At 40.4% G+C, this 22,807-nt stretch overlaps 1 protein-coding gene across 1 annotated transcript; it reads right to left on the reverse strand.

Annotated features, from left to right (window-relative positions):
- Positions 1-734: 734 nt before the first annotated feature.
- Positions 735-11,962, reverse strand: ndnf (neuron-derived neurotrophic factor). The gene is made up of 4 exons (XM_063467434.1): positions 11,360-11,962; positions 5,022-5,219; positions 4,546-4,670; positions 735-3,438 (listed from the first exon to the last, which is right to left on the reverse strand). Exons 2-4 carry the CDS (start codon positions 5,216-5,218, stop codon positions 2,051-2,053), a joined length of 1,710 nt encoding a protein of 569 aa, XP_063323504.1. The 5' UTR covers position 5,219; positions 11,360-11,962; the 3' UTR covers positions 735-2,050.
- Positions 11,963-22,807: the final 10,845 nt, after the last annotated feature.

A 22,807-nucleotide genomic window follows, 5' to 3' on the forward strand; every position in this document is an offset into this window, starting at 1 on the left:
CTACAGTCAATCTGAATCATTCATTTCAGTTCCATAAACTTGTTGTAGCAAGAAACTGTCCGATTAAACTGACACAAAAAGGCTATCTTGTTTGTTTCTTTCTGGCATATTTGGTTTAAATCATGTTTATTTTCAGATTGATTTGACTATAAATGCAAAACAGAGCGACAGAAAGTCAGGTGGCAAAACCCAACTCAAAATTAGCAGAGGCCGTTTTTTATTTATGATTCGCTGAAAAATTCTTGTGTTCATGTTGATGTCTTAGAAAAAATGTTTAGTAGCAGACCAAGAGTTAGACTGCAGGCTATTTGTGTTTGAAATGCAAAAACGGGTGTCACTGGACATTAGAAGGTTAAATTTGTCATGATTTACATAAACCTTGCATTGACATTATTTGAAGTAGATCTTTGGGAGATTACTTGATGCTAAATGGAAAACCTTTTGCTGTGAGGCCAAGTATTTCTATGGAAGGGTGGGATTTGGCCATTAGGACAGCTTTCGGTTACACCATAGATATTCTGTTCAAATTTAAAAAAGAACATAAGATAAAACACCAGATATGTCATATCTATTATATGTCATATGTATGGTAATGTGAGCAGAACTGCTGCAGTACAAATTTGGATTTTTAAATCACCCATCCGATGCTCAATCGATTATCACTTTTTTTTTGTTTTTTACATCATTTTATACATAAATTTATCACTTCCCTTTCATGGTTGGTTCATCTTCCATGACCGATGGCAAAGCAAGCTGCATGCTCTCTCCATTTTTTTAATTTACAGTGGCACTAGTGTACAGAACGACAACACTGTGTGACGATTTTTAATTTATACTCTTTTTATAAAATTACAGATTACACGGGGACCACGTGATACAGATGGTTCATACTCTCACCGGTAAAAAAAAATTCAGATCAGGCTTCTTGCAGATCATCAAGACAATAAATTGTTCTCCAGAAAAAATCAAGAAATACACTTGAAACTAAATCTATTAGGATATACGCTCATTTCCTCATTTAGCCACTTGTGATGATATCAAGAGGTGTTTTTTTATTCTTTTTAAGCTTATTTACAGCATATATCTTATCTGTTGTTGTTCTTTTGCTGTCGCAAATCTTTTAGAGGGTCGTGTTTTGATGTTAAAATCCCTCTTAGTATTAGGTTGTGCTTATGCAGCCCTGATTTAGATGTCTGAGTCTATAATCACAATATGCTGTTCAGCTCTTTCTCTGAGAGCCATGATTGGGATGTTAACTGCTTGGCAAAAGAACATGACACCCAGGGTGACACGGGGATTACATGTTCTATATTTAGTCTTTATGTACATGAATATTGGCAGGACAGCTCTGTACATGTGACACACACACACACACACATACACACGCACACACATACACAGCGATACAGTGATAATAACACAGATCTCCAGCACAGAACACATTTACAAGATGGGCTCTAGAGCAAACACTGGCTGAGATACACACGGGAATGTCTGAGCTACGACAACTTCCTCATAAAACTGGAATTTTCTTGTAACAGTTACTATTGTCATCAATAAAACAGACAATTAAAAAGAGAGATGAAAAGTATAAAATAATTTAAATTCCTCCTAAAATGCGTCATGAATATGCGGTGACAGATCTATACAAAGCGGGCAGCTACTGTATCTCCTTGACACACTGAAACCGAAGGATGCAACAAATATGACAGACAAAAGCGAAAGTCATGCAGCAACAAAGGAACAGAGAAGATGAAAAAAGGGGCTCTTCTTTGAAGTTCTGCCCTCCCAGTGGCAGCATGATGTCAAGATGACAAGCCTGGTAACAAAGCACCTCACGCTATGGGCCACCCAGACGTGCCACAATGAAATGTAAACATAAATATACAGGTTGAAATCTCTCTCTACAAACAGTTCAGTCCCTGCCACGGGCCCATCAGCTGTGTGAGTAGTCAGTCTGTATACACTCCTTAGTAGAATATCACTTAGAGTTAAATAAACTTATTTAATATATATATATTTATAATAGATTTATTCTTTGCAGAGTCTTTTAGCAGTATTTCCTTGTTTTCACCAGTTTGTTCTGGTATTTTACTGAGTGGCCACTGTGTCCCACCACGTAAACGTCCAGCAGGTAGGTCTTTCCTGGCTCCAGACCTGTGATGGTTTCTGTGGTCACAGCTTTCTGCAGGTTCGGGCTGTGGAAGTACTTGCATAGGACCTTTTCTGACTTCCTGCGGGTCTCTGGTCCAGCACATTGATTTTGTTCCCGGCGCCGCTGCTCCTCGCCGTAATTGTCAGCCACTTCCTTGCGGTAAATGCAGTATTTGTTGCGGTCCTGCGTGCCCAGCCAGGCCACAGTGACGGAGGAGCAGGTGCGCAGCTTGTCAAAGGCCTTGATGCGTGTATCCTCCGGAAGTGAAGGGAAAGGCTGTTTGCTGCTGGGTCGGGTGCTGGCAAGCACCTTCAAAGTGGAGGCTCCTTTTCTGCTGCCACGGAAACGGATCAGGTATTTGGCTTTTGGCTTTCCCCGTAGCTGGAACTGCCGTATCCCCTCCACGTTCTGGGAGAGCAGCAGCTTGCCATCTCGCCTCACCTGCACCTGCACAGCATCCAGACATGTGTGTACAAAAAGAGTGACCCTCTGGTGGGAAGACACGGGAGCGAAGCGCAGGAACTTGCTGCCCTTCCTTTTGATGAAAACCTCTGATACTTTGCCGTCCTTCAGCTCAACTGTCTTCTGACGAGCCTCCTCTTTAGTGCGGGCAAAGGTTCCCACATATGCTGTGCTGGTGTTGGTAGCAGCATTTACTGCAAACACATCAAAGTAGTACTGTGTGTCTGGTTTCAGGTCTGACACAGTGAATATGTTTTTATTGCCAATGCACACCTTCTGGATGTCTGATACCCTGGGCTTGGCTGCGTATGCCCGTGAGATCTTGTTACTTGTGAGGCCCCGGTCTTTGCCGAAACCATTGTCAAAGCCAAAGTGCACAAAGTCAAACGGGCTAAAGTCTCTGCCGGGCTTCGGAGCCAGCATGAATGCATCATCAGTGCTGATTTTAGCCTCGGCAGCACACATGCTTTTGAAATTGTGCTCCTTGTTGATCACTACGCAGTACTGCACAGGCTGGCCCATCAGCAAGCCGGTAGGTGTCGGTTTCCAGGCCAGTGTGACGGTGGTACGGCCAAGTGCAGTGACATCCACGCGGGGGTCGTAGGGCAGCTCTGGGTAGGGCTGGTCAGACTCTGGAGTCGTGGTTGCGTACACCTTGAAGTTGCTGTCTTTCTCAGTGGACAGCAGTTCAAGTTGGTAGAGACCAGAAGGCGTGCTTGTGGCCACATAGGACTCCACATCATTGCCCTTGTAGGTGAAGAGCTCCGTCCCTTCATCTACTGTCACCTGCTGTTTCTGTTGGTCCAGAGGTTCAGGCTCTCCTGGAAGATAAAAACCAAACACACACAACATGAGCTGTTTGCTTTAGTCACCAAATTAGACAACCCTTGCAATATTTTCTTTTCTTCTTTGGCTTTGATGAAAGAAAATTTCCACCCAAACTAAAAACTGTTTAACGCTGCAAGATCATGACTAAGCCTCATGGATCATTATCCCACACCCATGGAAGCCATGTTTTCACTCCAAACATCCCCAAAGATCTCAGGCCAGCATTCACTCAACCTTTCTAGGGAAGCTTTGCTACAAAGAGGCGCCTTGTAGCTTCTATGTGAGAGGAACAGTCTAAGCTCTTACTCCAGCTTGAGCAAGAAACCATAATATTATGTTTGTCAACCAGAGAGTGTGCTCAGCGGTGTACTAAAAATTAAGCTCAAAGATCAACTCCCAATAGAAATTTCTAGCAGGAAAAGGCTGCAAAGACAGGAAAGATTTCACTAGCTGCTCTGTTTCTGCACCAGTTTTTGTGAAGTCACTGCCACTGCATGTGTCGAGTCCAAATTTGTCATTATTCTTCCAGCTCAGGATGAATTCTCTTCTCTGGCATGGTCAGTGTCCACAACAGTGTAACTACCCAATAAATCACTTTGTAATATTTGATCTGACAGGAACAGAGACACACATGCAGGTGCTCATGTCTGGATATTCAAATATATGCTCACATCACACATCAGTGCTCTAAACCACTGCTTTAGTCATCTGGCAAGATCTCCTCTGCTGAAAGGACACCTTCCAGATGGGAAAAGGTTTTAATGTGAAGCAGAAAAACAGAAAAAATGAAGGGAAGAAGAAAGACAAACAGACTGAGTGTAGCAGGATTTATCTTAAGAAGACCGAGGCGACCTAAGTAAAGGGATGTAATGTCTTTGATTCTTTAGGGTGACTAGAAAATCACTGAAATTATAGACATCAAACTGGGCCGAGTGAGACCTCATAAGTGGTCAGACTAGACACTACATCTGTGACTTAATTAAAACCCACGAAAACACAAAGCCTAACATCACTGCGTAGGTTAATTGTGTGTGGGGATAGTCATATTTCCAGATAACGTGTAATTAACCTCTTCCACTGCTGCCTTATGTCAGTTATACCTGATCCTCCTCCGCTGGCGTCTTCTGGCAGCTCCTGCAGAGTGAGTTTCCACTCCAGAGGAGCATCACAAGGTGTCACGGTCACAGACAGGGGTGTGTTGTCTTCTTCCACCACAAAGTAGTACCTGTGAAAATAATAGGCCAGATATAAGCACCAGTGTTCATCATAGTTTGACATTAGCCTAAATAATATGTGGAGTAAATGCATGAGCAGACTATAATAGGTGAAGCACGTGGTGGCATATAGTGTTTTGCCTTGAGTGGAGAAAGACTTTCTCATCTATTATTTAGTTTTTGCATCAACATAATAGATCCTATTACAGGGTAACATCTGATGTTTCCTATCTATTTACAGTAAGTAGACATCACCAGGTTTAATGTTTCCTTCAATGATTGAAGCAGTCACCAGCACAAGGTTTAACTGGCTCATTTTTTTAACCACCACCCTGATAATGTTTGTCTTACAGAGCTCTTACCTTTTGGGTGTGTCTCTGAAAAGATAGCCACTGATCTCAGCTCCGTCCGGTATGACAGAGGAGTCGTGGAATAGCGACTTGTCTCTGATCTGCATCTGAAAAAGACCTTCATCTCTCGTAGGCAGTTTCTGGGCCACAGATCCCAGCCCCAGCAGTACTAGCAGCACCACCACACTCCAACCTTTACACTGCCTCATCCTGAAAGACACAGAAAATTGACTTCAGTTTCATTAAGTGTTTTGTGATTTTTCGCAGATGCTCCTGATCGTCTGAGCAAAGAACTCACTCTTCTTCTTCTTCTATGTTTTTTAAATGAGGATGTGAAAACCACATGACACAAAGATGTCTTTAAGTAGCACTTTATTAGGCTTTTCTTGAGCATAATAAGTTAATCCTTGCTTTGCCTGACTCCTTACAAAAAGGAAACCTTTTCAACTCAAGGTGAGTCTGCGGATGGCAATGACCTTATACCACAAGACAAATTCAATGTTAGCAAAAAGCTGATATGCTACAGGTGAATTTGCCCATTAGTTTAAATTTCCTTCTTCTTCACATAACATTTACTTTCATCATCCATGTTTCTGTCTATATACCTATATATAGACACACCTACACATATATAACCTCAACACGGACAAGCTTGGCAGTTGCACTGACTCACAGGTGTCCCGAAACAGACAGCTGGAGCCAATCATTGTCTGTTAGCCCTGTCTCTGCCATTTGATATCAATAGACTGGATCTCTTCACTGTATATGTGCTGGTGGCGCCTTTTGGAGCATTTTTAATGTCTATTATTATGGCTTGCTATGTGATTCAGATGATTAAAAGTTCATGCTTCAGCTTTGGTGAGTAAAAAAGGCAAGTAAAATTGCTTGCTCCGTAACCAAGCTTGCTAATGTTAGCATTCCGCCCTTTTCTCCATATAAGGAAACTTCTGGCACAAAAAAACATCAATATAGTGGCAAGATCAAAATGCTACAGCTGACACTTCAAAATGCAGAGTCCATAAACAATGTGTGATGTCATAGTGGCTATGTCCATCAATTAGTAAGTTAATATTAGCATACAGACTTGGATTGGCACAAGAAATTCAATATGTGTCACAGTAAAGACAAAAAAACCTGCACAAACTATTTTTCAAGGGTTCTTTTTATTCTTTTCTTTCTTTTTCTTTAGTCTTACTTAAGCTAAACTAATCGACTGTTCTTCCTAAGATTTCTAATTATTAGTTTACAGGAAAAAAAACAAATTATTTCATATGTATTTGATCTGAAAGTACCCTGGGCCATCACTAACACTGGCAGCATTAAAGTACCATGTTTTTTTGATGAAACCATGCAAAAAACCCTGCACAAGCTACAGAGGAGAACATACAAACTCGAAACCACCTGCTGTGAGGCAACAGTGCTAACTACTGAGCCACTGTGTTCCTTATTGAGCTGAGCTGGCTGCTTTCATTGTTTCCAGTCTCATTATGCTAAGCTATGCTACTTGACTACAGAAAAGGCTGAAACTTGATGTTTAGCTTACGCGCATAAAATTAATATCAATCTCTCTTCTTCTCAGCAAGAAACTGTATACCACACTGAGTACCTTGTGCGTTAATGCACACTGTCAGTAAATATTAAAGGCTCACATTAGCTAAAGTATGTCTAAGATTTCTGATTATCTAATGGAATTTCTGAATAACCTTCTATCTCTCCTTTTATTTTGACATTGGTTCAAAACTGCTGATGTTAATGAGTGTGAGCTGTGACATGCATAGAGTGTTTTAGTGAGCTTCTGCTTTTGTCCACAATGTAATATATTTTATGCTAAAATGTGCTTCTTGTCCATGTTTTCCTTCTAGTTTCAGCCTTAATTAACATTTAACTTAAAATCCTGATCACCATCTGGGAATGAATCAGAGACGAAGAGCCCCTAAATGAGTACCCAAGGCCACAGAGAGGAAGGGGGATTAGATTTAAACAGGAATGTGTGAAGGAAAAGATATTGCTTGGCACTCCAGGGACCCAAGCCGTTTCATAAAACGCTAAATATAAAAATCCCCAAATCCATGTAGTTTAAGTTTTATTGACGCTAATATAAAAATGTTTGGAGATGCAATCCACAGTTGGAGCTGTAGCCGATGAGGCTGAGAGGCTCTCACGTATCCCCTGTCTATTGATTTTTGCCCATTGATTGCAGCTGATGGGAATGCCAAATCCCCGGTGATTTAATCAGTGTAATGATGGCAGATTAGCCAGATATTTTACTGCCATTTACTGCAAGTGAGATGGTGTCCTTTTAATGACCCCTCTCCCTTTCTCTGCTCACCCTCCTTTGTCTGTCTCCTTCCCTTGATCACAGTTTTTTTTTCATCAAATAATCTCTTTCACACTTGTACACACACATCCCCTCCTCTCGGTTTGTCTTTATGCTTTCTCCTCCCTCAGCAGAGGCAGATAAGTAAAACCAGAGGACTCGGGCTTGGACAAATATCCACACTACACACAGGGCTTCATTTCTACATTATAGTCCTTTAAAAACACAAGCAGGGAAAAAAGCCCATGACAGCTCCTGTCAGTGTCTCTGCTGTTGTCTGAGCTCAGCCTCCCGTCACACCGCCAGACTTCAGAGAGCAAAAGGAAAGCCGCCTAAGTGGTACTTTGAGGTTTGACTCACACAGAGACTTGAGATCCTTATCGCCTCGGCTTGTCTCATTCCACTTCAGAAACATGTCAGTAGGAACAAAGACATGTCTAATAATACTTAAGACAGCGCTGAGGTAGTACGCACAGAGTCTCTCAGTAACATGCACAGCATTTCTCAGAGCTGCCTTTCTTTCAAACATCCCAAAACACTCCACAGACACAACGAGGGCCTCGTCCCCTCACCCGGCTCTGTCCGCCGCAGTCACACACTGAGGTTTTTAATCACCACTGCCTTAAACATTTGATGTGTGCCTTCCCCATGCTCTTCACATGTGACACCACATACTGTATATTGCAGGGAGATGACATCTAAATATCAGAGCAGTTGTGTTGGGTCACTGTGGTTGCACGGACCAGCGCAGAGTCAACATGGTCACACAGCCGACGCTGGATGTGCTTTTACATGCAGGCCTGCACCATTCTCATGCCACAGAGTTCCCTTACGAAAATAACACATTAAAAAAAAGCTGCATCTGGAACAAATAAAGTCTAATGTTTAATTAGAATGGGGAAGAATGTATGATCCCAATTTAGGGAATGGATAATTTTAAGGCAAAGTAACCCACAGTCGTGTCAACTTTGTTTTGCTTTTGCCTTTCATCTCTTTATTTATATATTTATAGGTTTTTGTTTCACTTTCATTGGTATTTGCCAAGTATTTTCTGTGGAAAACATTGTGTATTTTCTAATTGGCAAGCTGTGGAATTTAGAGAGCTGTGTAACTGGATTAAAGGACAAATGCAGGAGTTTACAATGGGTGAAAATAGTCCCAATTTTCTTTCCCATGGCTGTCTTTGACACATCTAGAGTATCAGTCTTAAACAAACAAAACAAGAAAAGGACCCCCACCTCCTTTCCCTTCCTGTGTAATCTGTAGAATTGCATCCTATCAATTGAGTTTCTACTTTAACAACTTTGACCCAGCTCTAATTTGGGGTCATTACAAGCAAATCATGTGCACAGCCAAAACAAAAATGTTCACACTTTTTATTTAAATCTCCCAGATGGATGCAATCTTTTCAGCGACATCAATCCATAGCAGAATTAAAATCATTTACGATCCACTGAAGATTAAAGCGAGAAAAATATCAATTACATGCAACCATTTGGCCACAACTTTCATCCACCTGATCGACACTGTGTGCACGTGTGAGAGGAGCGTATTTTCAGCAAGAGCATGGTGGTTATAAGCACGTGATTTTCACGTATGGGGCTTTTTCTGATCACAAGGCAGGCTATATCCATGCAACCCACAGCCTTGTCCTGCGTGCGTGCACGTATATGCTCACGTGTGCGCAAAACACCCCCCACCACCACCTACACTCTCTCACTTCACTTTGTTTCTCTCCTTCCCTCCAGCTCCTTGTCAAGATGGATAAGCCTCCTGCCTGCTGCCACATGGAGCTCATTAACAGAACGGGAGGGAATAAAAGACAGTTTAATTTCAACACAAATAAAGAGACATTTCGGATTCCACCCAACAAGACGCCTGGCATGAGCTCGCAGGACCTGAAGCCTCTGTGTGTTTTCTTAAAGGAAGTCTAGATTTATGGCGGGTCCTCGGTAGCGAGCCCCATCATGGCTGTCACTTCAGGGCCAATGTGGGGATTAGAGTAAGTAAAGTATATGCAGGAGCCAAAGAGGGAACCACACAGGACCTGGACCTGTTCTATAGGCAGGCCAAACCAAATCAGGTCTGGTGCTCTTGGACAGCTAAACAGCTTATTAATGAATTGGTAGAGACTGTGGTAAACGCTCTGATCCAACAGTGGAGATTTTAATCTGGTGTGCGTGTGTGTGTGTGCGTGTGTGTGTGTGTGTGTGTGTGTGTGTGTGTGTGTGTGTGTGTGTGTGTGTGTGTATGCTGATCCAAACCATTGCATTCCTCTGCTCCACTCTGTGTGTAAGTCTAAATCATCACTCAGGACCTGACTCCTCGCCATCCACAACATCGCTAGCAGTTTGAGTTTCTGAGCTATCCACATCATCAGAACCACTAAGGCTGGCACAATAGCATCATGGAAACCAGAGCCCAGTTTCCTTTCCTTCTTACCCTCCCCTTTCCTCTTCGCTCCTTTATATTTCATCTGTGATCCCTGCCTTTAGCTCTGCATCCTGGAAATTCTCTATGAGGGGGTCGTGGGGGCGCTTTCTGTGTAAAAACAACTCAAATAGAATTGAGGGTGGGGGAGTGGCGGTGCCTCTGACTGATGTGCTGGCATTGTGGCTGCAAGGGTGATTAAAGATTACAAGAGAAAATGCCCCCCCATGGGAAAGTCATCCACCCACTGCCCATCATCCGGTGCACGCATGCACGGGACTGGCCGCGTCGTGGGAAATGAGTCAATCATGATCCGTTATGTTGTGCTTGGTTGAGGAGGCAGAGAAGGGGAGCACAGAAAGCCTGTTCAGCAGCTAGTGCGAGCTGTGTCCATCTGAGGGAGCATAATGAGGAGCTTTGCAATGAGCGTGCCCGGGCGGGGGGAGACGAGGAGAAGCGCATGGTGTGTGGATATGATGAATAATTTAACAAGGAAATAAAAACTTTGCGCCCTTAATCTTCCACCACTGACTCTGGATATGTGACAAAAGGCAGCGGAGAGGCGACTGTATATACACCACTGAAGCCTGTCACTTCTCTGGACGCAAAACGGCTATAGCAACACTGGCGGAATTCTTTCAGCCAGAGAGTTTTCATATGCAAATCATGGTTTAGTTACGGTATGCGACGCAGACCTTCCCATTTTAAGACTTTTTTGTTCATGATTCATTCTCCTGAGAAAGTAGAAGGGAGGCAGTGTGGCTTCACCCTGCTGCTAAATACAGTTATTCAAATCCCCACTCCGGGTATGTCTCTCATTAAACACCGACTGAGAGCCTCTCACATGGACCGGATGAGGAAAACAACTCCCAACACGAGCTAAATTATCATTAATCTGCCTGGAATAATTCTAATTGAAACAATGCAGGCGGTGCCAAGTCAAATAAATCCAATTTTTCACTTATATTAAAAAGCATCTCTTCATTACGCGCTTCACTAAAGCCTGTCTGGGCTCTTACAGGTGCGTAAAGGGAACCCAGTAGTGACACGGTGAAACTAACATTTATCAAAACTGTAGTGCTTGTATAAAACTTTTGCATTTTAAAACTAAAAGCGAACAGAATGAAAACACCACAAATGGTGCACAGGTAGCTAGAAATACAGCATATGTAGAAAAATCGCCTCTGCTGGGTGCTGTGTCACCCCTGGGAGCATGGGAACTGTCGCGAGGCACAAAACGAGGATTTTCGTAAAGTTCATCAGCTCATCTGCCCCGTGTGATATAAAGTCCAAACCCAAATAAGCTAGAATTAAAAAGCATGCGAGTTGTGGCTTGAATGAAATGCGTTTGAAACTTTTAACTTCCTGGAGTTGTAAACCGCAAACCGTTTCAAAGGCACCAGCTACTTTACTCAGAGAGTCCGACTCTGGATTCATACGGAGCTTGCATGCATATTACAAAATAAATAAATAAATAAAGCTACAGAAAAGTTTAAGAAAATAAAGAAGTTTTTTCTGATATAATTGCTCGAAGAATCGGACAAACCGCTACCTAGCAGAGAAATCAAGCGAAAAATAAACACTTTACAAGAGACAGTCTTACCTCTCGCAATATGAATCGACGAAGTTATCTGCAGAATTGTGTCTGTTTTTCTTTCAAAGAAAAAACTCTTACAAAAGTGCTTTAAAACTAAAGCGATTTATGCAAAAATAAAAATAAAAATAATAAAAACACGCGCTGTCCTCTGCAGTGTCCAGTATCTCCTCCTTTAGTTTTCACTTCTATTGTTGGTGTCTATCAATCGGATTAGACGACCGCTCTGGTGCGTGCTTGCAGTTTTCTTGTGGATTGAACTGGTCTCTGGTGGGCAGGAGTGTGTGTGAGAGTGTGCGCGAGTGTGTATGAGTGGGTATCCCGAGTGCTGGCAGTGCGTCCCTCCCCTGCCGCGCCGCTGCTATTGAAACCTCCACTGGATTGGAGGCAAAACTAGTGCGAACTTCTTCTTCTTCCCTGCGCTCCAAGACAGAGAACCAGCCCACTCTTTCAGCAGCAAGCCACAAAAAATATCCCAGCAAGGACCAGACTGAGTATTACTCCCAGGTGTGACCGGCCCTCATACTAAAAGCATATAAGGAGAGGAAAACAAATCCACAAGCCAAAAATCTTAGATGAACAGAAGCAGTGTGTTGCTGAAAACAGCAAGATGCCACCTGAGCGTAACTCTAACAACTCGTGGTTTTTAGAGACCGGGGTTCCCCCCACATACTTTTATTTGCAAGCTGTTTACTGTGATGCTCCCTTTAAATTATTAGTTTGGGCAGTAGCGCCCTGTTGAAGTCACGCAGCCCTCGGGGCTACAGTGTGCAGGCAAGTTTCATCATGGGCCCTGATACCTGGGAGGGCGTGAAAAACATGATCAGAGCACACAGCTTTAACGGTGTCACAAAAAACAAAACAAAATAAAGGCATAACAGTTTCTATGTGGAATGTGACACAGAAAACCTGCACTAACACAGGGTTTAACTGTGGAAATTCCCAGGGAGGTATTACTGGAGTTGTTGTCTCTTCCTGGGTTGAAGCCCTGGGAAGCAAATATTTATCCAAGATAAGAGCTCTTGACTGTCTCGGAAATGAATTGTCCGAAATTTATGACTTGATGGGTGTCCATGTCTGATGACAAGACAATAGATCTAAAGGAAGCTGTCGTTTCCTGAGCTTCCGCCACAGGGTTGACCGTCTTTAAAGTGGTGTATCTGCACATCTTCACACATGAGCGGCTGCAGGTTGCGCGCTGCTTCCTGCTGGTTCAACAGTAGCACCTTCATCTACAGGTTTGACCAGACCTCCGATCAATGCTTCCTACTAGTTGTCGAAAACAAAGGTTTATGTTTTCATGGACAACAAGTTTTGTGAAGATTTAACCAGTGCATGTAGCTGCACTAAGAGTCATAATCTTTACAGAGAGCAAGTAAATTATGAATGAAAAAAAGAGACACCGACAAACATAAAGATATCATTTTCATAATGTTTTCTATGATTTGACAAAGTTAGGAAAACAATCCTGGATTTAACGAGCATACATACTGGTACAAATTTGCTGTGTCGCAAACTCCTGGCAGCAAGAAGGACAGTTTTGGTACAACAGCGTCATCTAGCGTTTACCAGAATAAGGTCACATAGGACACAAACGTTTGTAAGGACATGAACACAAGTGACTGCACAGCACAGAAAGGTTTCAGCTAAGTTGTCATGACGATTATTTTACATTGCAGATTTAAAAACACAGATGCTGACAACAGTGTCACACAATAAGCGACTGAAACAAAAAAAAAAGCATTTAAACTATTACATTTAAACAATACACACAAGTGGAAATCATTTCTTTAAAAAACACTATATACAGAGTGAGAGAAGATAAAATCATAAAAGTGCATTTTTCTGTGATGCAGAAACTGACACCACAGATGTAACCTACACAGGTGTGTGATGCCTGGGTTTATGATCAGTGTTGCTGTGACTTCCACATCTTTGAGATGAAAATAGATGCCAAATTGAATCTGTTATTAACCCCACCACAAAGCAGTGAAAACAAATCCACTCTGGGGACATGTATATTCACAATAACCCAGAATCACACACACACACACACACATGCAGTGACCCGGCTACATGCCAGAATCTTGAAAACATATCCACACCAGGGACAGTTTAGTACAGATGGAGGGAGGGGGTGGAAAACGCTCCTGTAATCTTAATCCCTCTGCACTATTCAACTACAGAGACTGAATCAGTCAAATTTTATTAGATTTACTAAACATTTGCACACAAGACACATTTTCGACCTTTCACCCTTTTCAGGAAGTCAGCGGAGCCACTCATGCTCTTTTGTAGCGACGCCCTGTTTCACACGTGCACGTCTCATACAGTAGATGCACATATGCTCACTGGGCGGGTTCACTCAAACATTGGTGGAGTTAACCACCTTCCTCAGAAGAGACAACCTATTTTTGCGAACTAGGATTATTTAGTAAAATTGAAACTGTTAACTTGCAAAATCTCAACTCAGTGCATTTTAACTTGATCTGATTTCTTCTAAGATGAGATTGTACAGCCAAGCAGGCTAACATGGTGAAGTTAAGGAAGTAGAGCATTTGCTATGTTCACCAACTTTTACTTATGGCAATATTACACATCATCATCTTTGTTTCTTTCTTTGATTCATGTATTTTTCTCTTTATTACCTCGCTTCCTGCAGCTATCTACGGTTCTTCAGCTGCAGATACAGACCCTAACAACCCACTTAGTGTTTACTGTTTGCTTTCTTTTTATCTCTGTGTATCACCCCACTCGTCCCAGCCCGGTGAGGCAGACTATTGTTTTCAGTGAGTCTAGTTACATTGGAGATTTCTTCCTTTTAAAACATTATTTTTCCTCCCGACTCTCACCAAGGTTGAATTGTTGTGTTTCTCAATTCTGTGCAGTCCTGTGAAAAAAAATCCAGTGATTCAACAGACTATAAAAGCATCTTTTACAGCAATAAATTCAAGTCGTTTTTTTCTGTATGACTATGTGCTTTATTCTGTAAAGATCCTAGATTATTAGAGAGAAAACTCCAACAATTTGGCGACAGTGGGAAGAAAGAACTCCCTTTAAACAGGAACAGACCTCCAACAGCACCAGATTATTAGGCTCAGTGCAGACGTTTGTACATTCTACATTTTGTTGAGACACAAATCAACAGATGTGGATGTATCCTTCCACCAGAACTTTTTAAAAAGTGTAACAGAAAAATAGGATTGACTGCTCATTCATGCAGTCAGCAGCTGTCTCTGTGCATGTGCTTGAAATCTGCTTAAATGACACATCACAGTTGGTGTACTTATAATGTAGTGTAAAAAAAATTAGTGGGATGGTGATCTTTGCGTATGTCTGAATTTTACATTTCAGACTCTAGCAAACCCCTGCCAATTCATGTGTAGAGAAGCAGTATGACTAGTGGGTCAGCAAAGACTTACTCTCTGGGAGTTCATGAATGCCTGTGCAAAATTTCACAGTAATAAATCCTGTAGTTGTTGAGAATTTTCAAAACCATAGTGGTGAAAGTGTGAGCCAAATAAAAACATTTAAAGCTTATTGTTGGAATCGTCCATAGAAACTGGAATAACATTTATGTTAGACACATTCTTGGTTTAAATGTATTCTTTAATGGTGGTAAGTGAGAATAATGGCCTTTATAATTTGTGTGAACCAGGCTTTTATCTATGTAAGCTTAACCCAGTGAACTTCAGCAAGGATTAGTGGTTTATTATCAGCGTGAAACTTTGTGGGGCTGACATGTTTGCTTTTGGATATCAAGTCACACACTGAAGCAAACTTGTTTTCCATCCTGATTGTTTTCTAGTAGCATCAAAATGTCAGCAACTGGTGTTCTTTTACATTTCCAGCCACTGCCTTAGACTGAGGTTTTCTAATGGAAACTGATGTCTTGGGTTTATGATGTAAGAGAAAATGTGAAGTATTTTGTGGCTTAGGTCAGTCTAAACAACAGATGCGTGTTGAGGGTCTTTATATACTAGACCCATCCTCAGTGTTTGCTTTGGGGATTACTCTGTCACTGATTGCTGCCTCACCTGACTGATCTCCTTACACTTCTCCAATGACTTAGGTAATCCATTAATGCAGGGAGGTTAGAAAGTAAAATCTTACTGGACTGAAATGCATTTATATGATGCTGAGCAGAGTCTTGATGGTGCAAAATGCACCACTCACCTCAAATCCATTTAAAGTTGTCTGGGAGGCTTTCTGTCACAGCTACAAAAAGGTGACAAGGTCTGCCTTTTAGCAGTCTGCTTACTTAAAACAGAGTTCATCATTAACTCAGCGGAGCTGAGAGCCTTCTCCAGACAAACCACTCTGTAAACATCTCCCCCCATCATTTTTTCCCTCTTGTGTCTTGTTAAGGGGTGCAGGGAGGACAAACAATGTGTGAACTCTGACCTAGCTTAAGATGGTACACATCTTCTCATTTTTTTTCTAATAGATACAGTGGTCAAAGTATGCAGTTTTGCACACTGAGTGATACTGAAGGCATCATCAGAGCAAGATAGAGTGGGAGGAGAGGCAGAAGGTTACAGTTCAAGGGAAAGAATGAGGGAGGGAAGGATGCAACGGGAAGTTGGGCCGTGCAAGTTTTACCACATCGTGTACCCACCTGGCCTTTAACAGATACCTTTATCACCTCGTACCAAATGAACCTATGAGTGGAGATAAGACAGCCCGAAACAGGGATTTTATTAAATTTTTATGTTAAAGAGTTCCATTAAATTTGCAAAGACCAATACGGATAAACCTACAAACATTTAAGTTTTATGAGCAGTTCCAAAATTAGTCTATAGGCCATCTTTTAACTCCCTCATTCACTCATCTTCTCTTTTTCAAAAGCTCTTTTGGCTTTTGTGGGAACAAAAAAAAGACTAAAAGCCACAATTGGAAGCAGATGAAAGGCAACAAGAGTAAAGAGCGAATGTCGTGTCAGCATCTAACGTCTTCTCATTATCCAATAAGAGAGAAGCAGTTGTCAGTGTCCAACTTCATCCTGTTATCCAGAGAGAAAGATGGATGGTAGTGGTGCCTGAAATACTCAAGGGACCTGGAGAAATAAACAAAGTGGAAACTTTTAGTCTCACGATCACTCACGCACCGAGGGAGATTCTAACAGGAGTCTATCCTGGGCCTTTTTCAGTGAAACTCTAGAGCATAGCTGCTCCAGGCATGGTATTCCCATTGTAAACACAGTCATGAGGAGGCAGAGACAAGTGGAGGAGGATCTGCTCTCCCCAATCTGTTTTCTGTCTACAAGCGAAAGGAGGACAAACTAGAAACATTACATCATGTGTAACATATTACACAACCAGTGTTCACACTTTCGTCCTCTAAACAGAAACTTCAAGTGATTATCTTTAAGATTTCAGAGACCATTTAAGGTTATTCTATCCTCTGCCATAGTCTTTACACGTATTTACATTAGCCTCCTATATAAAGTAGTTGTTATTGTTAATTGTTGTCGCCATTACAGCCCTGCATTCAAACTGCCTACATATACAGTAGCTTATTTAGGCTGCACTGTAAACTGATACACAAAGTAGCTGCTCAAACAACACTGGCTGCAGCATTGCACCAGAACTTGCGGTTATCCTTAGAGTGCATATGAAAGATATCTGCAGCTTTCATTTCTAAGAAGTGACATCATTGCATATGCCATGAATCTGACTTATATCAAAAAGGGTTTCAAAAAGAAGATTGAATTGAAGTGTACAGGAAAAGGACCCTTGGCTTTCCTGCTCTATGATACCGGTGGGCAACATTTTTTGGGGGGGAGGTCCATACTGACTTTGGTAAAGAAGTGATGGTCCACATTCAAAACATGGTCACAGTTTACATTGACACAATTCAAATAACATTTAAATTAGCCTACATCTCACCAGTTGATATTTACAACTGCACAATTCATGAGATTATTACAGTACCATTCATTATTCTTTACACAGTCAAACTTTAATGCTCAGGATGGATTTCATGCTAAAGAAGCCCCGTGATTTTGTACTGTTAGTGTCTTAGAAATGTGTCCAAGGAGGATTAAACGCAGAGCGCTTCAGAATATAACAGCTGCACCCATAAGCATGCACATTTCATACTATGCAGTGTAACATATGACCCTGACACATGTTTATCCATGTCAGACATTCAGGAATATGTTTACACTTTGGCAGATGTTGCATAGGAATGTCATGGTTTAAAAAAAAAAAGAGTAAAATAGGACAGTCTGAATTTGTTTAATCTTCACAATAACAAGACCATTTGGTAAGTAATAAAGTCAAATATTAAAATTATTCACAGACATCTGGCATATTTAATTCCTTGCATCCTTCTTCAAGAATGATTTGAGTGGGTTTTTCAAATGAAATCATCAAAAGTATCATAAAAATGCTACTAGTTATGAATATTTTCATTTTTGATCATTTGCTTTAGTAGTAAAAAAGGTTTAAGAAAATCTTTTTACATTTTAAATTTGCAGATTTACAATTTAAATATTAGCAACAATACAATGTAAATTGTCCGTGGGTTTCTTGAAAGGTGCTCCAATGTCCAATGTCAGTGAAGCCTCAGTGATAGCGTTATAGCTGCTTGTTTTGTTTAGTTGTTGGTTCGGTTAGCAAGCTACAGCCACAGGCTGTATGTGTCCTGAGCACATATCTACTCATTAGTGCTAAATAATAGACTAATGAAATGATAGAGTTTCACTTACTGAAACTGAAGCATAAGCAGGAAGCAGGAATATTTCCCAGATAATTCCAGAAATTGTCCAAAATGGTTCAAAAGGCACAAACAGCAGAGGTGAGGCCCCCACTACATCGCAGTTCCCTGTGTCAACAGGGATATCAGCCAAAGCCTAATTTTAAACATTGCTGGTATTAAAAAAAATCAATCACTTTAAAGTTATTATAAAGCGAAAACTATCAATAGAGACCATAACTATTTAATGTGCAGGCCAGAAACACATTTATTTAAACTGTAAAATTGGGTATTTTAACATGCGAGTCTTACTTTTTGAACCAGCCTCAAGTGGCCAATAGAGGAACTGCAGCTTTTGGCAGTTCACATTGGCATCATTGTCAGCCTTGGAAACTGCTGCTTGGCACAGAAAAGACCCATATATTTGCATCCAGATTTGCATCCAAACAAATTTCTGAACAGATTTTATTAAGGCAAATTAAGAAGTAGCAGTTTCTTGCTATTCTTTTCTAAACTGTAATGACTGAAAACAATCACCTCCATTTTCATAGAGTACAAAATAACATTTTCTAATATGTATCATATTCATTCAGCTGGTGTTTTTGTTTTTCTTAGATCATTTTATAGTAACATCTCATATCATACCACTAATTTCTAAATCTAAATTATGTCACATTTACATGCATCTGTTCACTAACTAATCAAGCTACCAATCATAAAAGTCATAATATGTAATATAATGTCTAGTAAATTGTATTTGAATAATAATGCGTTTATCACATAATGTGACACAAAAAGGTTATAGACTGAAGTAAAAGTACTTTTACTTTTGCTTAGATGTAGAGTAACCAGAACTAGTGTCATAAAATACTTACCAGTACTAGCTCAATGATCTCTTTAAACCCATGCACATATTAATCAGGTAATGCATTGGATTTACATACAAACGCATCTGCAAAAATGAGAAACTGAGAAATTCCTCGCAAGTTTTGCATTTCAACTTAATCTGGTAAACAAACAGATTATCCTTTTATGGCATTGCTGTGCTAATCCAGTGTTTCTCTTTGTGCCAGAGTTTCAAAGGCACTGGATTTACATATCATCATTTATGGTGCAGCTAAAACTAGAAACCTGCATTGCATTTTCAAGTGGATAAATTAGCAGAAAAACAAAGGTATTATAATTCAGTGCTGAGTCATTAACTTGCACTTTACAAGGCATCATAATGCTAAGCAAATTATGATAACGATGATTCAAAAGTCGATTAAGCACGAGTGTCACACAGATTTAAAGTTTCTATCATGCAGGGAATGAATGTTGCAATCACCACAGAGACCTGACAAAGCCCAGCGAGGTGCTCAGGCTTTATTAGATTTGTTCTGTGGTTGTCAAGGGGGACTTTCTACAAAAATACTGAACGTTCTGACTATTGAGGAAGATTTTCAGTTGGTCCCTTAGGAGAAGTTGCAGGAAAAGAGCATAAAATCCTCTCAGAGAACATTCCTCCAACAATATCACAGTCTGCTGGAGCAAGCCAACTTTATAGCTCTGATATGAATTACTAGAGATGAACGAATTTACCCAGCAGACACATACACACACACATACACACACACACACACACACACACACACATAGACACACACACACACACACACACACACACACACCCACGCTTACAGCCGCGGAGAAAAATTCAGATCACTGGTCTGAAAAACATATAGACGAAATGCATTATAAAAAGATGTCTCATTGACTTTAATGTGGGCACATTAAGAGCTGAAGTGGGATTTGAGGAATTTAGTCCCTGCTCTGTACTGTCACGTCTGTTAAGGCAATTTGTTGAACAAGCTCTGAGATATCTGAAGGGAAACACTGCGCCCTGCTGGCCAGAGACACACACTGTATCTATTTTTGAAGTGCCACAATCATAATAAGCAGTCATTAGTGTTTCCCGTATAGTTTCTCAACAAATTGCTTTGTCACGAAGTAATTCAGAGACTTTATTCCACAAACAACAACAGCAAAATCTACACCAATTAAGGGCCCATTGGATACAAGTTTGAGCAGTACTGACATAATGTCTCAAAAGATATCCAGTACATGTGTGTAATATATACATAGTCTCTGAATGTCCACATAATGTCATCTAAAACATATGACCTTTATATATACAGTCAAATATGAGGATAGATAATATTTTTCTTCTTCTATTTGATGCTTTAGAAATACAATGCCAAACGATGCTCAGTTCTACATAAATTTAAGTGGAACTATGTTGTAAAGCAACGTATAAAGTACATCGGCTTCATCAAACTTCACCTCATTCTATATATCTGCATCCACACTGCTGTAGCTTCCAATTTAGGTATGGAATCCAATTTCAGTATCTATGATCAATTATTAAATATTCTTCTTTTCTCATAGTTTAAACAGTCCTTTGAAAAAACAGTACACCCTTACTACTTTCACAGGAATGAAGAGTGTAAGTAGCAGGCAGGTGCTGCTAATCAGACGCACTTTATTAATTAATCATCAGCAAGTTTGAGTGCCTGCATGAAGGTACAAATGTTTGCAGTTTTCAGGTCTAGTGGATTCAGGTTTATATTAACACAGTGCCACAATTTTCCCAGTACTGGACATCCCAGAAAAGTCAGGCCTCAGCTGGCATAATAAACGTTAATGACAGGAGAATTAGACTGAGACTCAATAGGAGCTGCCAGGAGAAATCCTCTTCAGTCTAAACAGAATATATCAGCATGGCTTAGTGTGCGATATACTTTTATATTCTCTTTTTCACATGATGCTAATAGTGGAATATCAAGTTAATCTGTCACAGATTAAAAGTCAGTCTTCAAACTGATCTAGACTCTCAGTTAGAGAGACTTTTTATACACTTGGCTGTGTACATAGTTGCTGAGGGGGGATATTCCTTATATGGTCATCTCAGTCACACAGCTCCTGCTGTGAACACAGAAGCCCCGCCCACATGCTGTTCCACCTTTTTTTGTTTCCTAGAAGCAGCCAATTTAAGAGTCTTTGTTGTGTGTAAAAAGAAATTGTAAAAGTTCCCCCAAAGCTCAGACAAATCTACGGGTTTCATCTAAAAACAGACTTTTTATGGCAAACTTGCCTTTCTTGTTTCCCTTGTTCCCCTGTGATGGAAACACTAAGAGAGATAAAAACAAACAAAAGAACACCTATATGGTTAATTTAATTAAGGCATTTTTTATGGACAGGATTAATGAATACAGGCATCAAATATTCTGTCAATATACAAGTGCTGGTGTTCACCTTGTCTTTAAACACACTCAGTCTTTATCACAATTAATGACCCCAGCAATAGGTGTGACATTTTTAAATCCTAACCTTTGTTTCATTATGTGCATTTTCATACAGCCACATTATAAGTTTAAAAAAAGAATGATTTTTGTGGCAGGTGGCAGGTGATGAATAATATTAGCTTTGTTTGTGTCTCTGACAGTGACAGGCACACCTAAAAGAAACCCTTACCTGACAAGCATTTAATGACTGTGACACTAATCTAGTTTTGACTGACTTTATCAAGGCATCTTATACAAACCCCTCCATAAACCTACTCGGGAAACCATCTGGCCCAGCTGCTTTTCTGCATTCACCTTCTCCAACCTTCTCTGCGCCTTCAATGGAGAAACTGTCAAGCTGAGAAGCTGACAAGTCAACAAAGCCAAAGAGAGAGGTGGGCCATTCAGGGAAAGGGGGTATTTACTATGTCAGATAAAGCCTGTTTCTTTTGTCTGACCTTTCATGGCTGTCACCTGGACTGTGCATATTCAAGAGAGCGGTTGCTCTGGAGTTCTTCAAAATATTAAATTTGAGGGTATTTGTGAAGAGAATTTTTGTGTTTGCACATGACCGGTCTCAAGAATATAAAACAAATCATTACTGCTTGTATAGATTGTATCGATGAGCTTTGGCTCAAATATAAAAACTTAAACTTCCTTCCTTTCCTTTTTTTGTGTTGATTTTTCTAAGGAGGCTTATGAAACTCAATTCACGTATCACAGCTTTATTCTTAGACTCTGTAGTAACTTCATGTTATAAACTAATACTTATTGATTGCATGATGGTGCAGTCCCTCAATTCATCCTCTGTCTGAATAATAATGATAATAATAAAAATACATTTATTTGTATAGCATGTTTTTAACCACACAGTTACAAAGTGCTACATTTGAATTGAATAAAACAACACATTAAAAATAAACATACATTTTCCAGCACATGTACACACAATCCAACAAACAGTCTTACATTAATTACAACATCCATTTATTAGATGCTAACAATGGGCGAAAATAATGGGAGTGAGAATACGAGACAGCTGGCCAATAAAAAGAAGAGGTTTCTTCCTGTTAAAAGGGAGTTTTTCCTTCCCACTGTCGCCAAAGTGCTTGCTCGTAGGGGTCATATGATTGTTGGGTTTCTCTCTGTATCTATTATTGTATGATCTACTGTACAATATAAAGCGCCTTGAGGCGACTGTTTTGGCGCTATATAAATAAAACTGAATTGAATTGAATTATACCCCAGTGGTTCACAAGCCAAAAAAGACGCTACAATTTTTATTAGTCGTTAAAATTAAAAATCCAGGATGAATTTGAGTTGCGATTGAGCTAAATAAACGCTAAAAATATTTGCATTGTGTTTTGTTGTAGCCAGTTTTGATGTGCCTGTTATGTGATGTGAGGTTAGTGATGATATGGTAAACGGTCATTTG

The sequence above is a fragment of the Pelmatolapia mariae genome, linkage group LG23 (genome assembly GCF_036321145.2).
Source record: "Pelmatolapia mariae isolate MD_Pm_ZW linkage group LG23, Pm_UMD_F_2, whole genome shotgun sequence".
NCBI classification, from domain to species: domain Eukaryota; kingdom Metazoa; phylum Chordata; class Actinopteri; order Cichliformes; family Cichlidae; genus Pelmatolapia; species Pelmatolapia mariae.